Genomic DNA, 18,082 nt, shown 5'->3' on the forward strand with positions numbered 1-18,082 from the left:
AGGTACCTAGTAAAAATAGTGATCCTTATCACATTTAAAAGAAAAGGGCGAGTAGGGAAGAGTTAAAGGTCTCTTCCTTCATGTGTCTGAATCCAGCCTCCTACTCTCATCTCCCCGAGGAATGTGGTGCAAATACTAAATTCTGCCTGTGAAAAGGTGTTGGGAAGAATTGTTCTTCCCCTCCCTTGCTGTCAAATCTGTAGAGCAGAGACAGAAAGGCCTGGCTGCTGCAGGGACCAATATTTGCATGAATTTTGTTTTCATGTAATAGTAAATACTTCCCTCTGCAGGAAGCTTTAAGCTGTAGCAGCCACAGCCTCGGGCAGTGTAGAAAAAATGCTCAAAGCCTGAAGTGGGATCTTAAGGAAGAAATTTGTGTTCTTAAAATTTTTGAAATTTCACCCACCTTCAAGCAGTAGGTAAGATTTTTCTTTCCATTCCCATGAGCGGCTATTTGCATTCTAGAATTCCAAAAATTCAACCTCGTTTGACAGTGGTTGAATTTTGATTGTTATATGCTTCTCCATGGTAGTTGTGCAGAATCAGTATTTTTGGAAAAGGCCTGTCCCATCTGGATCCCGCGTGCCTAGTGCTATTCCTGATAGCAGGTGCCAGCGTGGAGCCTTGAGCGCTGCTTTCATTGCAGCATAGGCCTGGCTCCTAAGGAGGTTAAGTGTTACTGTTGCAGTCTGTGATTAAGCCATTTTACTCTTTCTGTTTCTTAAGAGTTTAACCACAGTCAACATGGGACGATTTCTACCTATGGGGGCTCCTTGTTAGTATGGTGAACAACTGGTTGTAGAGAAAGGAGCTGTCAATGACTTCTTTAAGCCTTTCCCTTTTCCTGGCTGTTTGGGGCATGTTCAGGATCTAACTGCATGAAAGCTGTATTTGAGACTGCTGGATCATTACCTGTTTTCTTTCCTCTGGTTGTCCACTAAGCTGGACACTAAATAGTGTGAAGAGATGATAAACTGATCATTCTTTGTTATACAGAGAAACTGCTGTCAAAAAATTGCTGAGAGGACGTAGACCAACTTCTTGGGGATTGCTTTTACCTCAAGAGTGTGCATTAACCTAGTATCTTCCAGATGACTTACTCTTTGATATTATTTCATATTTAATAGAAATTTCCATTATTTTATTAACTCTTGTTTGTTGTTATATAAGATGCTAACTTTGGATGACAAGTAGTTTTGGTTCCCCCATCCCAATTTATTTTTTCTTTCCCATGAAAAATCAAGGTAATAATAATATAGGGAGGAGGAAAAAAAAGGCAAATAGATGAAAATGGTAGGAATAAAGACCTCCTTTTCTTATTTAGAGCAAGTTTTTGACGCAGTGGGTATAGCTCAAAGTAACAGAACTTTACTTCACCAAAGTCTACTCTCTTTCACCTCTATTTTCAGAGGGTCTTTTAGTTTCTACACCAGTTACAAAACAGAGTCATAGACCAATTTACTTTTTATGTTATACGAAAGTAATATAAAAACAACAAAAAAGCAACACTGTGTTCTGTCACAACGTTTTCAGAAGAAATACAGGGTGGTTTATTTTCCGAAAGGTTAATAAGCTCCAGTGAGATTTTTATAAGCATGAAAAATAGGCTTGCAACTTTGCACACTGATGAGAGATTTCTAATGATGTCTAAATAAACTTCAAAAAGCCTGAATTACAGCAATTGCATGCTACTGCTGATTCAGCTGCTTATTCCTTGCACTACTGTTCTTAGCTGCAGAACAAAGACAAATTCTGCCTGAGGGTTGTATTTGGCTGGCATCAGCCTAGTACTCATTACGCTCAAATGCTTGATATTGGTTTAGTACTGTCACACATGTTGGAAATACCGGAAATAATTGCCAAGATAGATGCACATGTTAATAATGATGGGATTTGCTAGCTTGGGGGTTTGTTTTGCCTCAAAGACATGAGAACAGTTGGAAATCTGATCAAGAAGGAAATTACACACCTGAAAAATGTAATTCCCTGGCTTTCTACAGTGCTGGGCAGTACCTCCTTTTGTAGCTCTTCTGGTATTCACTGTAATATTATGCAAGCGTTGTGCACCTTGGCCCACAGCTTCCATAAACAGTTAATAATACCAATTTTACCTAGGTTTGCTTGTTCCAGATTTCCATCAGAAACGCATCAAGACACTTGAAAACAAAATGAAGCTTTTTCAGCAGTCTGTAGACTAGAATTCTCAGGCTGCCAGGAAAATACTTTTAAATTACCAACCTTGTATCTTATCAGCATTATACTGTATCATTCTATCACAAATACTGATTTTCGTCTTGGCCTTAGGAACCACTTGGTTTAAACACAGATCAAACAAGTTCCTTGTCCCCTTTACTCATGAGTTTTTTAGGAAATCCTAACCTTTTAACAACTTTCACATGCAATAAAAGCTAATCAACCAGCTTGCTTTTCAAGAATTGTTTTTCTTTTTACAAGGCTTCACTCAGCCACTTAATCACTATTCCTTTTGTTCAGCAAAGCACTGGAGCCTCTGGCCAAAGCCTGTTATTACAGAAAGCAAAGTGAATCCTGCCAAGTAAGTTTGTGAAGGTACCATGTCTAAAATAATAATTTATTTTTATTTTACACACATCAAATATGAACAGCATAAATTTAATATAAATGTTAATTCATGTACAGAAGTCAAACTCATTATTTCAACATTAGAAATTGCAACATGTAAAAGAATTATTACGTAGCTAATATCAAATGCAAATAAAATGAAACTGCTATAACTGCACCTAAATTACCAGCAAAAAGGACAATTTAATATGGTGATGAAATACACTGAACCAAAATACATAGTGGACCACAACGGTTGATTGCTTTTAAGAAAAATTATTCAACTTGAAATCTTTCCATTGCATTGTTTTCTGTCTACATAATATTCCTTTCTGAGAAACAATTTTCAGATACAACAGCTTACAAACTGTACTTGCATAGGTGAGGCCCTCAGATATTTTAACCACTTGGACCACTCGTTGTCAATTAACTGAAACTATGTATAAAATTCCAAAAGAATGGTCTACAGTATTAGTTTCAGATTGTTAAGAAGGTAAAAAAAAATTGTTTTTCTTTTGTCGTTCAATAAATAAAGGACTTGACTGAGAAATGCCAAATCATCACAGTAAAAATAAAGATGGCTCACTCAAAATTAATTACATACATCTGATTTTAAAAATTAAAAACTATTTTCAGTTCAATGCTAAACAATGTTTTTAAGAAGAACACGGCCTGATTAGAAAGTGAGCAAGCTGCTGTTCCACATGGCTACTACAGGCAAGCACAGGTGCTGGTTTCAAGGGAAAGCCTGGATAAAAGCAAGATCTTTATGAATATGAAAGCACATACGTCCCAACAGAGAGGTGCTAACAAGAGGAAATACAACCTAGTGAGCTACATAAAAGTACGTGTAATCTGTATCTGTCGAGATTTTTTTTGCCTGTTTTTGCCTCAAAGAATTAATTAAGGTATTGAGCCTCAGTGTTATGACTACAGCGATGTACCCTGATGGTACTATGTAAAGTCCTTCAAAATACCAGTTTTCCATTGATGTACTGCTATACCAGAAGCAAAAATTTTATTGGACATGTTCTTCCTATAAAATTTTGCATCAAGTTAATGGAAGCAAACTTGAGGATGGTATTTAAGTTTCATATTATGCATGTTTATGTATGAAAAGGCAAGGTTGCCAGAATGATGTTTATTGTTTTGCTGGTGGGCTTTTTTAACATTTAAGATTTATTATGTGCCATAGAAGCCAAAAAAATTCTGTGTAAAAATACAAGAATAGGAATTGTGGTAAATTGTTTCAACACTAAATATAAATTACTTGTTGTATAGACTATTACAGGTAATAAAAATCTTTTAAACAAATTATATCTTAAAACTCAAATTTAATCAAACTAACCAAAACAATTTAACATTCAATTTCATTAATCTTTAAATTTAAATGCTTAATATTCACGCTTTTAAAAATTATTCATCAATAAACATGGAGTGTGAGTTTCCAGTAATTATATATCAGTAGGCTGCTCTTTTCATTACAAGATCCAAAGCAATAAATTCCAAACTCCTCTTCTTCAGAGATATTCAAACCAAGTAGGGTGTACAGTTGGCTGTGGAAAGAAAGGGAGAGGGAGAGGAAAGAGACTTTAATTTCAGCAACTATACTGCATTATCCATTTCAAGATGGACTTAAGATAATGGTGTAACAAAAGCATTCACAGTCTTATGACAATGTTGCATTCTCCCCCTTCCTCTGCAGCAGTAACTCAAAATAATTAAGAAAATGTTTAGTCAGCTTCTCAAAGGGTTTTTTTCTAAGAGCCTTATAGTTTTAAGAGACCCCACTCTTCAGTACTCAGCGCATTTTCTCATCAGATAGATGCACACACACACACACTTTTAACTGAATTTCGTAATAACCCTTTGTTTCACCTTCACTGAACACAAAATATGAATGCAGACAATCCTCAAGACCATATCAGATCATTTTTCCGAGCTGTATTAGCTACATACATTATACATATCCTTGCAACTGTCATTCATATTGCATATTTAACACTTTAGATCAGAGTCTACACTCAACTAAGCAGCAAGCTCTGCCTCATGTACACTGCATAGACAAAACCCAACTTCATTGTGATCATCAGCAGAGTAGAAAAAAACATGTTCATTATATCCTGTTTTGAAGGACTGACTCTACAGAAGTCAGACATCTTATTTCACAGATAAATATAGTCCAACACTGTTATATCTGTCCTACTTATTCTTTTCCAAGTTCTCTTCCATAGGCCAAGATTTACGAATTTGTTTGTTAGCAGCAGCTGAAAAATAACTGAATCTTTGGGAAATATTCTGTGTGCCTGAGATTAGAAGCTTCCAGCAGTAAAGTTAACACTGAGCATGGATTTAATGCCATTTTCAAACCACCTTGTAAGCTTACAAAATCATTCTCAAGCCGTGAAAAAAAATAAAAAAAAAAGTGAGGCCTCAGAAGTGAAGAGCTCCCACTCCTGTACATAAATTTAAACCCAAGCTAGAAAGGCAAATAGTTAAGAAATGACTGAAAAATCACTCAGAGTCAATTTAGAAGTCAAAACCATAACCCTCCTTTGTGTTGTATAACCAGCAAGAACGTCAGACTGTGTGATCCATCAGCATGCACAGGGCAGTAATGGTATGGTCTCCTTTGGAAAAAAGCAACAGAGAATCTGTACAAGCCTTCTTAGAGCTGTGTCTGTGAGGAAAGTACAACTTCTCTAACAAACAGTGCAGCTAAGACAATGTCTTTGAGAGGGCAAAAAGCTGCAATGAACGATCCTGAGAGGCTTACCTTTACTATCCCACCATGCTGCATTCAGGGATAGCAGCGTTATATAAGCTTGCTCGGGGGCTATAAGAAAAACCAATTATGTGTAAATCATCTGATAAATATTTCAGACTTCATAACTGTTAAAAAACTTCTTATACTACATTCTGAGCCTTTCTAAAGATCACTAAAAACCCCCAAACCATGAATTACCACTTATCATCTGTGTTTACTGAACAAAGCCAGCAATTTCTGTATTTTTTTTCAAACATCTCATTTGTGGCTGTTGACTATTCCAAGAGCAATATAATTAACTCTGATAAAGCAAACCAAGGCAATGTTTAAGTAAAGAAAATTCCTACAACAAAAATGAAAACCATCTCACTTGACATTTAGGCTTGATGCCCAAAATCTCAAACAGCAAACTGCAGATACATTTGTTCTGAGACAAAGATGCTAAATACAGAGTCTTGAACTAGCTTGTAGAAGTTTTATCTGTGACTTGTAAATTGCTACTGCATGCAGTATTTACAATGCTTAAACAAGTGAATTCATAGTAGTAAGATACAATGCCTGCTCCACCTATTTAAGTAGCATTTACTATAAAACTTATATATGGGGAACTGGAAGGAAACTATTATTTATCTTCTATAGTTAGTTATTAAAAGATTTTTTCTTGAAGATTTATCAGTATATTTTTCTTATAAATACTTTAAAATATTCTCTTCTACTAGAAAAATAATTTCATAAATTGTGTCTCAGGGAGGTGTAACATGAAATAGCATGTATGAAAGCACAACAACCACCCTATAGTGGAACACCCATTTAAAACCTGGCATATCTCTGAAACAGGAACCTTTACTGAAACTTCTCCCATTTTTCCCCATTACCCTTAAGTCAAACTCAGTAGGGAGAGAATTTCCCAGGACTCATTATCTTAAAGACTGGAAATAGGTTCTGACATGTTCTGGTATTTCCTTAAATCAGTGGAATTCCACCAGCGGCAAGTGAAAACAAACCAACAGACCAATCAAAAAAGAGTTTTTAAAAGAAGGCTCTGCTTTTCCAGGCTCCACATGTTTACCCTTATCAAAGAAAGGGAGGTGGGAGTTCTCCAGCAATTCAGAACATATCTATGCAATTTCACGTTTTCTTCTGCCTTTACTTTGAAGACATGGGGATGAGCCAGTTTAACTCCACAAGCTACAAACCTTCATTACTGATGCAAAGGATCTGAATGATAACAACACCTTCTATTTTGGGATTGACTCTGCACTAAGACTGTTTCTGGACCACAGGTGGAATATCAAGTGTGTGCTAATTACAAAACTATACAGGCTCTGAACTGGAGCTCCCTCACAGTTAACCAGACCCCAGCACAGGCAAGAGTAGGAAGACTTACATGTTCTACTAACTGGATACAACATCTAATAGCCAAGCACGATTTTGTGACTGACATTAGGGTGTTGTGTAACTCCTGAAGGCTCAGACTTACTGTGCAGAAATGTGATTCAAAATAATGGTAGAGGTATTAAGCCTTCTACAAGACATTCAGGTGTTTCCCTATTCTGTTCCCTATCCCCCCACTCCTCTCCCTGAAAACATTTATCTTCTGAGATTTCAACATGCAGCTCTGCTTTCCTTCTCACAAATGGACACCCAGACATGTGATTTTCACACGTTTAGCTAAGCCTGAGTGTTATCACTCCCTTGATCTGTTGGTGATTTATCTAGTAACATTAAAATATAGCCTATTAAATCTTTCCCTGACATCTTGGTTTTCTGTGTTTTCTAAGAACTACCATTTTCAAAATATTCAGGAGACACCAAGTGGCTAGTTGTTGTACTGCTGTCTGCTCAGGACTGCTGTGTACCAGTACTACCTAAACTTGTGTAAAATCCAAGTATTCTGTAATGTGTGAAAGTAAATACAGAAACACATACCACAAAACAAAAAAGCGAAAGACGCCAGAATGCCTTAAGATTATTAATCAAAGTTCCCCGTTCCCATTTACATACCTTAGACTAGTTATATGCTTTAAAAAGAAAAAAAAACAACAAAACCCAAGCTGTACACGTCATCAAAAATTAAGTGGCCAAAAAATTAGGTTCCTGAAAGAGAAGTTATTTACCATAAAGAATTAGTCCCTATGTCATCTTTGTACACTCATGTTTATAGTAAGTTGCTTCCAGGAAACACACTCAGACTTTTCCCAAATCACTGCTAGTTATCAAAAAAACCCCAAACAGATAAAACCCCCAAAACCCAAAGAAAAAACACAACCCACACATCCATCAGAAGCATCAGCATCCTTCAACACGTCAACTCACTCAACACTTCCATGGGAAGGAAGGATTGTCACATTTAGCAACTCTTCTTTATCTGCAGATATTTCTTTCAACACAGAATATATATTAAATTGGAACAGAAACATCTTCTTTAGATTAGATAGGAGAAATAAATTGTGTTTTTAGACTCCTTGTGATGTTTCAGCATCACAAAAATGCCAACAAAAAAAGGGGGTTTTTAATCACTATGAAAGACGCATATCTTTCAAAAGTCAGCCTTGTATGTTTACTTCAAATCAGGGCTCTGTATGCTCTTTGCAAGTCCAAATCCTCACAAAACAGAATGGACAGAGACCATCAAAAGAAAAAAAACCAACCCATTATTCAAAAATAAGACAGCATTACTAGCACTAGGCCATTAGGTAGACAGCTGTCAAAAAACAAACCTGGTATTTGGGAATTCTGCTAAATAGCAATTCACATTAACTGGGATTGTATGGCCCAATCAAGTGCTAAAAAGTTTTAGAGAACTTTAATTAAAGAACTTATTAATTTAAATTCCCTTTAAAACCTTTCTCCTATAGCACTTGTAATTATAACTGAGGAGATAAAAATCTCAACACAAACTTTATTTTTTTAAATAGTCTGCTATCAGGATTTGCCCACAGCTGTAAATAATCACTCAATCTAATTTTAATTGTTTCCTTGATTCTTTCCAAGAGAAGTTCAGGAGAGAAAATAACTTTAGGTAACAAAAGAAGCAAACTGGGCAGGTATACATGGTAAAGCATAAAACCTGCAACTGTCTTTATTCTTCTTTTAAGGAGTGCCTCACGTTATTTTGAGTTTAGTATCCTTTTTATCTTCTGTGTTCAGGATTACATGGGTTATAAATGTGTGGCCTTAATTTTCCTAGCTAGAAAAATATGGTAACAGACACTCAACTAGTCAAATGCTGTATGTACAAAACAAGGCACAGATACTTAGCCATTTATTATTCAAAATCACTTTGGCCATCTGAAGGCACCACCTTCTGCAGGTGGCCCACTAATGTAAACCAAGTACACCATTGCTGAAGTGGAGACAATGTATAAGGCTATGTGCTTCAGAGGTTCCTCTTCCTCTAAGACCTTTTGCCCATGCCAAATCCAAACCCAAGAAGAAAGAATGTAAGCAAGAAGAAAAAGCTTGATTACATTTTAGTCATGGATTTCAAAAAAAAGCATCATAGTCAAGCCTGAAATAAGTTGGCTATGAACTCATCCAAAGGAGAAATCTCACCACAGCCCACATACATCTCAAGAGACTTCCAGAACATGTGCTAAGTAGCAGCATTAGGAAAAGAAGAATGGCAACAGTATTTTAACAGTGTACTGCAATCACTTTCCCAGCTCACCAACATTAGAACAGGTGAGGGAAAAAACCCAACCCTTCCCCAGTTTTATAACATAAAAACTTTCCTCTTCTAGTAATTGCATTCTGATTTTTAAAAATGCAACATACATGAATGAAGATGCCAGAACACAGATTTTCAAATGAATTTTCAGCACTGTAATTATCTCACAGATGACCTTAAACCTAAGTTATTTATGTGCCACCTAATTCTTCCTTATACATCATTCCAACAGATAAATGTAAGCAAAAATGACCCTGGCAATGGATTGTTTAGATATTTACAGTGTTTTCTCAGTGCTCTCATCTGATGGTCCAGACACAACTGACACAAGAACCAAGTCTTTATATAAAAATACACACATGCACCAAGATATGTATACCAAGAACAATTTAAAGGTAACTTTTCTAGCTTCAGTTCTTCATATATAATCAAAAATGTTTATGCTTACCTAGATGTAAGAGTGTGAACTGTGCTGCCAATTCCTTTGCATCTTCTACTGTTGTACAGAGTTTTTCTGGCATGAAATAACTCTGGGAATCATCTGCAATACTAGAAATAAGCACCTTGTACACCAAAAGTATTTTGCCATCCTGACTTGTGGTTGAATACAAGCAGTATTCTGGGGGCGCCCAGCTATTTTTATGGCAAAAATAATCCAGATGCATTACTGCAGAACTGAAGTGACTCAGCTTTAAAGAATACATGCTAATTGGAGTAAGCTTTATTCCTGGAAAAATGGGGTATGTACTTCTTTCAACTTCGGGGGGCCCTGGACTGTGCTGACCATTAAGACGAACTGCAAGACTTGCTGGTTTCCCCAAAGATTTTTGAGCACCATCTTCTTTGTTAGGAAACCCTAAGAGATTTTCAGAACTGGGACTTATCTGACCATTAAAATGTTGCTTCCAAGAGCTTTCCTTGTTAACTGGCTTTGCCAGTGTTACCTCAATACTGGCTCCATCAATGCACTTTCCGTTCATTATAGACATAGCAGCAACTGCATCTTCACGGTGGAAAAAATGAACAAAAGCATAATCCCTTAACTTCTTTACACGTTCAACTACTCCTGGCTTGAACTTGTTGAATTCAGCTTTAATTTTGTCCTCTGTAGTAGATATCATTAAATTTCTCACATACAATACTTTAACTCTCTGCATAGTTTCTTCATCAACTACTTTCTCAGGATCTGCCCAGTCTACTTGAATAGTATGACCCCAGGGCTGGAACGTACCTACAACAAAGAAGCATTACATAAAATAAGAAACATGCAAAGGAAAGCAGAATCATTCTTATCACCTACCTCTACAAAAAGAAAACATGATGCATACTACAAGAAACTGGGTTTTGCTGCCTGCATCTACTTAAGTTACTTGAAATTGTTAAATGAGACTGCAAAAATGGCAAGTGTTCTGCTACCTTTGGATTCGTTAAGCACCATAAGCTGTCAAAACCAAAGACTTGTGACATGCATATACACACACACAAAAGGAGACCAAAAGTAATCTATATAACTAGCTACTAAATACAGCCTCTTCAATAATATAACCACTTGAAAAAGCATGGGGAGCACCAAGAAATAGTAATCTGAATGTGTATCTCTAGCACAACCCTTACTCTCTCTTGTAGCAGATGCCAGAACCCAAACTAAAAGAAAAAATCCAAAACCAAACCTGCTTTGTTACTCATGTCAACCTATCGTATTGTATATCATACTGGTTTATTTCCCATTCAGTGATCTGGAGGTATTTCACCTGCCACTTTGCATATACATACACACACACACATTATATATATAAAATATAACAATTACATGTTGAATATATTATACATATTATAAGTATTATAATGCCTTTATGCATTTTGTATATTGTATATACTTTTGCCTATTTGGATTATTTCCTTTTTCTTTCAAAATTATTTTCTAGTAAAATATTAAAGATCTACTTTTTGGTATTTTTAAATATGAAACATTCACATATTTCATAGTGATGAAAATAACATCACTCATGACAACCCACAGAACATACTGGGCACATTCAAGGCATTATCCTTTCTAAGATCACTTTCAAGAGAATTTGAGTGCAGACCCTCGTGCATGAAAATGAAAACTGAATGTGTACCCATGCAAATACGTATTGGCATAAATAGCTAAATTGCATAAAATTGATGTCTATTTTTAAATTTTCAGAACTACTTAAATTACAGCTTCTTAAAAAATAAGTTAAAAAACCACAACAACAAAACATAAAAAACAAAATCATCCTTAGCCAAAAGGTAATACTGCAGTTTTTTAACTCTCAAAATATCTTAAAGAATGGAAAACAGGGATGGCTCCACCATCTCATCTCCCCACATTATGGAAATAGATACTTCCCATAAAAACACAGTTTAATTACAAACAGTTTTACCTGGGATTAGTCGTCTTCTAGCCATTGCAGCTGCTCTGTGAGATTCATATTCTACAAAGGCAAAGCCACGATTTTTAGTTTTGTCAGCGGCATTTGGATAAACAATGACATCCACCACTCCTTCCGTAACTTTTTTCATTTCATTCAGTATTTCTTCTTTCTTCTTATCTTTAGGAATTGCTCCAATAAACAGTCTGCAGTTGTCCAAGCTTACACAGACACCAATAAACTTCCCTGGACGAATTTCATAATTATTAAGAATCTTGATGGCCAGCTGGGCTTCCTCTTTAGTAGTGTACATCACAAAAGCATACCCTCGGTTCTCACCACTGAATTCCATCATCAGTCTGAGCTCATAGATCTTCCCAGCTCTCTCGAAAACAGGAACTAGTTCATCTTCATACATATCACGAGGAATCTTACCCACAAAAACTTCACATCCACGAGGTGGTGGAGGACCTTCCCAACCTTAAAATAAATTGTCCAGTAGCAATCTTAGTACAAATGCACATATCCCCCACACCCAGTTCAAATGTGGGAGTTATTTGCGTTTTGGTCTCAACTGAAAACTAGCACACTCTCTTCTATTACTTCTTATTTCTTTTCTGTTTGAACAAAAATTTTAAAAATGCCAGAAACCCACAGTTTGCATTTCTTTCAATTCCATCTTCTGGGCTTTTTTCCAATGGAATCTGTATGACAACATACTCAACCTGTTTATCAAAAACACTAACAGGTTTACCAAGAGTCTCTATTTCAATTATTTTATGCCCCTTAGAATTTTATTTCAGTTATTAATAAAACTGACATACCTAAGAAAGATACCTAGTTAAGAACTTCAGTTTTATTTTCTACTACAATGCTTTAAAGTTACAAAATGTTTCTCTGGGCTTCTTGCCCATATTTTTATAAATTTTGGTAAAATGGTCCCCAGTGCAGCACTTTTTTCCTTGACATCATTCAAAAAGTCCAAATATTTTGCTTCCACCTTCATTCATCCAATATAATAGGACTCCCTAAGCAAAGTAGGATACAGAGCCAAACTTTCTGCAACAGCCAAAAAAATGGAACACTTTACCCTAAAAACAGACCACAGTTTTCACAGGCAGTAGTGGATGGTAGAAAAAAAAGAGGTAAAAAAAACCCCACAGAACAAGTCAGTCGTTGGGTGACATCTGAAAGCTAAAGAAAACCTATGCTTCTCTCCTTAAGCCTTAATGACATTCAAACATTCTTTTATTTCTCTCCCCATATATACTGAAAGATATGTTCAACAGGTAACGTAAAGTCATATTTATGTATTTAATACTATGGAGTTATGGTCTTCAAATATGGCACTCCACTTTCACAAAATAATAAAAAAATATTTTTTAAAAAAGTTTGGCTTTATTTCTTTTTTTAAATTAGACAAACAACTCAGGTAGAAAGTTCAAAGGCAGACACTCATGACTAAAATCTTCTTCTAAAGTTTTTGGCAAGAGAGGTTTTCTAGAGGAGAAAAAAGCAAGGAGTACAAAGATGGTAGAAAAAACCAACACAAAACTTAGTAAATACTAGTATGAAATGACAAGCCATAACAAGGCAAGGTGAAAAAAGAATTATTCTTGACAAGTTAAGACAAAAAGATAATTAAATAGTGTACTTTGGTTTGAAGTTCAGAATAAATTATATTTAGATGATTTTGTAATGAACACTTTTTCCTTAATGTATTGTCAGCGAGGCTGTAATTTACTTGTGAAAAAAATTAACAGTACTGAGAGATTTTTGCCATCTCACGGAATCATTTTTCATCTATAAACTGTACACTAACCCTGGCAGAATGACACACAGGGAAGCTACCAAGGCATCAGAATTGACATGCATTTGGAGTCACACTGCCATGACTTAGCTAGGAAAAAGCTTGGCTCTGTTCTGCACAGCATTTCCCATTTTTATCATTTTCACCTTTATAAACATCTCTGACCACTTCAGCTGAGGTCTGACTGGACATAGTAGCTAACACCATTTGCAGGATAGTACTGCCATCACATCATGCCAGTCCCTTCCCACATAAAAATAATAAACCAACTGTACATCGTTTAGAAGCTCCAAAGACAAAGGCAACTGCACAGCTCAGTCAAGGAAAAATTGTGCAGGAGTCATGAAATAAATTGAAAAGCTTTATTTATTTATTTATTAACTAGACAAATGTTTGCCATCCTTCTCAGCCCAGTAACTGACTGAACAGTAAGTAAAAGTAAGATTCTCAGTAAGGAAAAGCCATTTATCACACGAAAGTCCCTCCTCCTCATTTTAAAGCTGCATACTTACTCAGCAATACGGCACATTACCGCCAAGTGGAATTAGCCTCGGACTCCTGACCTAAAGAACACTGGTCTGTGCCACATTTGCCAATGAGGGACACATACTTAGCAGAGTAAACACGGAAAGTTAGTCAAAAGTATTTCCCAAGTAGCTAACCAGAGAGCTTCCTTGACTGGGTTCTTGATTCACTGCTGGACGACAGAAAATGAGACTCCTATCTTTGCAGCAATTCAATCAACATTAGCCATAATCCTCCCACTGTTAGTGTCCATGCTATCTTAAACTTCCACGTAATTCTAACGACTTACATGCCTAGTGACATCACTGGGTCCACTGCTTAGATGGCAGGAGACATAAAACTATGAAAATTCACTTTCATGTTTTCTTTTTTTAAACACTGGACAGCTATGTTTTTCACAAGTGGCATACACTAAACAAGAACTGTCCCAGGTAAAAACCTGCAATTTTTTAGGGCAATTTTCAGCCACATCTGCTGAGAACAGACCTGACAGTGAGACTATCCTTTGACAGCCACAAAAGCTTATACAAATCACATCTTAAACAAGCAAAATTCATAGTGAAACCCTGAATTTATAAAGCTATTGTAGTTTCTTACAAGCCACCTCAAACATTTAAGTCTCACCTGGCCTAGAGCCATTTATATAGTAAACTTAGGGTAATTTCCAACCTAAAAAAAAAAAGCATTTTCAATGTCCTATGAAAATACAAGAAGATTTGAAGGAAAGATATATACCTAATGTCAGTGAACAAACTGATGGAAGAGGTACCTTGTCAAACCCATCTAGTTTCAGAAAATATTAATAAATCTACCGTTGCTAAACAAACATTCTTAATACTGTCTAACATTCTACTTAAAAGACATTATTATGTAAAAAACGTATAATAATTTAAGAACAGGCTGAAGCTAGCGATGCCCTGCAGTTCATTTTCCAGTGCTATTTTCAAGATAGCTTCACAGGGCTTCCTTTTGCTATTTCACATAGACTTAGTAACAGTAGGCTTAGTAAAAGTACAGACAAAATTTAAGACAGAAAAACTTCCAGAGAAATAATTCTGATGCAGCTCTAACTTAAACTACATATAGCAATGAGTAAATAAAGTTCATGCTCATTAGCATAACTTTTAAAGACATGGGATTAAAGGTGAGAATGAACTGAAAGAGCAGCACAAAGAACTTTCCTTCTTTCTGCTTGTCTAAGTGCATAATCCTTTTCAGAAAGAGTATTCCATGTCATACAACCAGGCTTAGTAGCAAAATTCTTTTACACTGCTAATGTCAACAATACTGGAAAAATTCTTCAAAATAAAAGAAATATTTTATCGTCAACTCTGAAAACTAAATGAATTAACTTTCACTGGTGCTCTCTTAGGGAACAATAGTTCGTAAAAAAAATTTAACAAGCTTCGGCCAATGCAAGTGATAAGGGGTAAGAGAAGACACTAACTAGGTTATGCCTCTATCACCAACTTGTTTTTCTCTTCTGTGTCCCGAAATGTTTTGAAGTGTGTTCTCAGTCATATGGAACACACTTGGATTTATGAGATCCACATTTGTTCTGCTGCTTGTCAATTTTAGCTGGTTTTAAAACTGTAACTTTTTAAGTTCACCAAAGGCAAATGTTCAACAGTCTAGCTCAAGAGATCTTAAACTGCTGGAAACTGTAAAATACATCAGGACCCTCCTCATCCGTGCTGTGTTTCTTACACTGTTCCCTTAAGCTTCTACTACTGGCCACTGTCAAAATACACAACATGGGCTACACCAATTTTCAGTCTCAAAAGAAATTTCAAAAGAAATGCTTACCTGGTGGAGGACCACCAAATTTTCTTTGCCCATTTTGCTGAACCATGCTATATCCAGTCTTCTCCATTAGGGCAAGTAAAGCAGCTCCATTTTGAGCACCACTTCGGATTTTGCCACAGCCATTTGCTGCAGATTTATTCTCCTCATGCATATCTGCAACAGCTTCAAAAGAATATCACAAATATTCCAATTCAGCAAATTCTAAATTGTTATGTGCATACAGAAGCTACCCAAATACAGAAAAACCGCTGAGACTATACTTGCCTATTTACTGCAACTTTGTCTAGCATGAAGCTTCAATCCTACATCCAATCACTATCACCTATGTACTTGCTTTCAGATCATTGTTGAGCAGCTGGGATAATCTCGAACTTTACCCAGCAACTACATAATCTACATTCGAACTCTCCTAAACGCTACCACAACATGAGTAGCACAACTATTTTTAAGAATGCTGCCCTTCAAGTAGAAGAATGAATTGTTTCATAAACTATGTCACCACAGTTGTGTAAGGGACCAATAAGTTACTCAAAGTGGCAAGTTCCATTTTCTTATTACTACATTTTATAAGAACACCAATTATTTCAAAATTACATTTAGTACTGAAATATTGAAGGAACACCTTAAGTCCATGCCCAGTTACTATAAAGAAATCAAAGAACTCATGAATATAAATAATTTAATTAATACCAATATAAAATAAAATTAGGCAGAACTATCTGGCAAAACAAAGGGTTTGAAATAATCCAGCCTCTGGGATCCCTATTTTAATGGCTTTATCCGTTTTCACAATTTCAAAAACAAAACCTTATCAATATGGTTGATGCTGCCCTATCTCCTATTTCTCTGGCATGCCAAGATCTCACCCAACAGCTTTAGGTTTCTGTCACGCAGGTGACAGAAAACAATCACACCACTTGGCAATGACCGATTTTACTAGACAAGCTACTAAAAAAATCTCAAGTCAGATTTTTTTTCATTGTCTCTTTTTCCTTCTCCAATTTATTTATTATTTTCCCAAGATTTTCTGCCCTTAAGGTCTGCTTAAGCAAGCAATCTTTTTCATCACATCAACCTTTGTCCAAATGCCATTTCTAAGTGCTATGCCACTTCTTCTCGAGAAATGCTGCCCAAAATTCATCACCAATGCCCCTTATATTTTCAGCTTTCTTCATCTTCAGGCTCAGGCTTCAAAAGACAATGTTTTGAGATATCAGCAGCTTACTTTTTAGAAGAGAAACATTTAACAACAACTTAAAGTCCACATAAATGTTTCCTGACGACCTACTATTATTTGCTGAACAAAACTAAAGTTTTTTAATATATTCCAGACAAAATTTATGGGGTGATTAAGTGCCTGTTCCCCTACTACATTAATGGATGTTATGCAATGATATTACTATTCTGAGGTGGGGCTGCAGCTTAATCCCCCACTCCTGCCCCAGCTTTGTAATTTCAAATGCGTTTTGAATCAATGTAATTATTATTATTATTTCTAAGTGCATTTTTTCACAACAGCCATAACATGACATTCTAACAGACTCCACAAATCCTTTAATTGGGATAGTGTTAACAGCAATCTTTACCACCCCAGGAAAAAAAGAAGACTGTTGGTGGGGATTTTATTTTTTGTCTTTTCATCAAGCCAGTATCCATTTTGGGGCAGGAATCCATGCAAGCAACCATTCTCAAGAAGTTTAAATTATATCTGACACACGGCACTAAAAAAGTCAAATTTTAAACAAAACTCCAGCTTCATCAAAAGGAGATTCCAGAAAACAGCAGGGTAGAAGCATTAAAAAAAAAAAAAAATCCCCGAAAGGCACGAGCAGAAACAGCATGGCTCCCACCTGCTAGAAATGGTGGCCCATGTCCTTTCAGCAAGTGAATTACACTTACTGTGTTTCACAGCCTACAAGGTGCACAGTGATTCCGTAATTAGAAAATCTTCCGGCAGCTTCAGGCCTAATAAGGTATGGAGATCACAGTGAAACTGTGATTTATTTTCCCTTTGTCTCGGTGAGTTCAAACACCCGGGCCAGAACGTCCTTAGCTGTAAGGGCAGTAAGCGGGCACCAGACTGGCACCGCAGGAGCTCAAAGGGGTCGAAGCGGCCCTGAAGAGCTACAAGAAGCCCATGCAGGAAGGAAGCCAACCTCGGGCACGCTCCGGGCCACTGACGCGAGGAGGCACGACTGCATGTGGGACAGTAAGGGAAGAGAATAAATTCAAAACCCCCAGCATCTCCCCGCGCTACTCCCGCCGACTCGCACATCAAGGCCCCTTTCTCCACACCGCTTCATCCGTCATCGCGTGCCTTTCCCCATGGCACGGCAAGGACCCGAACCCACCACTATCCCCAGGCAGACGAGGCCACGGCATGACTCCCTGCTGTCCCTTCGGCAGCTGAACGCCACAGAGCGCTGCCTCGCTGCCGGCACTGTCAGCGCTTCATGCGCCCGGCCCCGCGGCCACAGCTTTCCCTCGCTCTCCACCCGCCCGGCCACTCAGCGGGCGCGGAGGGTGGG

At 36.9% G+C, this 18,082-nt stretch overlaps 1 protein-coding gene across 3 annotated transcripts in view; it reads right to left on the reverse strand.

Moving 5' to 3' along the window:
• Positions 1 to 1,526: 1,526 nt before the first annotated feature.
• The window catches only part of RBM46 (RNA binding motif protein 46), a 37,355-nt gene continuing 20,799 nt past the window's right edge, over positions 1,527 to 18,082 (reverse strand). Inside the window, exons 1-6 of one of the 3 annotated variants that reach the window (XM_088164407.1) lie at positions 17,906 to 18,039; positions 15,555 to 15,716; positions 11,426 to 11,893; positions 9,466 to 10,248; positions 5,357 to 5,416; positions 1,527 to 4,136 (exon numbers count right to left, since the gene is read on the reverse strand). In XM_088164407.1, coding sequence (XP_088020533.1) covers positions 4,111 to 4,136; positions 5,357 to 5,416; positions 9,466 to 10,248; positions 11,426 to 11,893; positions 15,555 to 15,716; positions 17,906 to 17,936 — 1,530 coding nt within the window. In that variant the 5' untranslated portion in view covers positions 17,937 to 18,039 and the 3' untranslated portion in view covers positions 1,527 to 4,110. Of the gene's footprint in view, positions 4,137 to 5,356; positions 5,417 to 9,465; positions 10,249 to 11,425; positions 11,894 to 15,554; positions 15,717 to 17,905; positions 18,040 to 18,082 lie in introns of those variants that run through there. The other 2 variants (XM_014890339.2, XM_088164408.1) reach the window with 2 other exon arrangements.

Source organism: Sturnus vulgaris, chromosome 4 (genome assembly GCF_052056855.1).
Source record: "Sturnus vulgaris isolate bStuVul1 chromosome 4, bStuVul1.hap1, whole genome shotgun sequence".
NCBI classification, from domain to species: Eukaryota; Metazoa; Chordata; class Aves; order Passeriformes; family Sturnidae; genus Sturnus; species Sturnus vulgaris.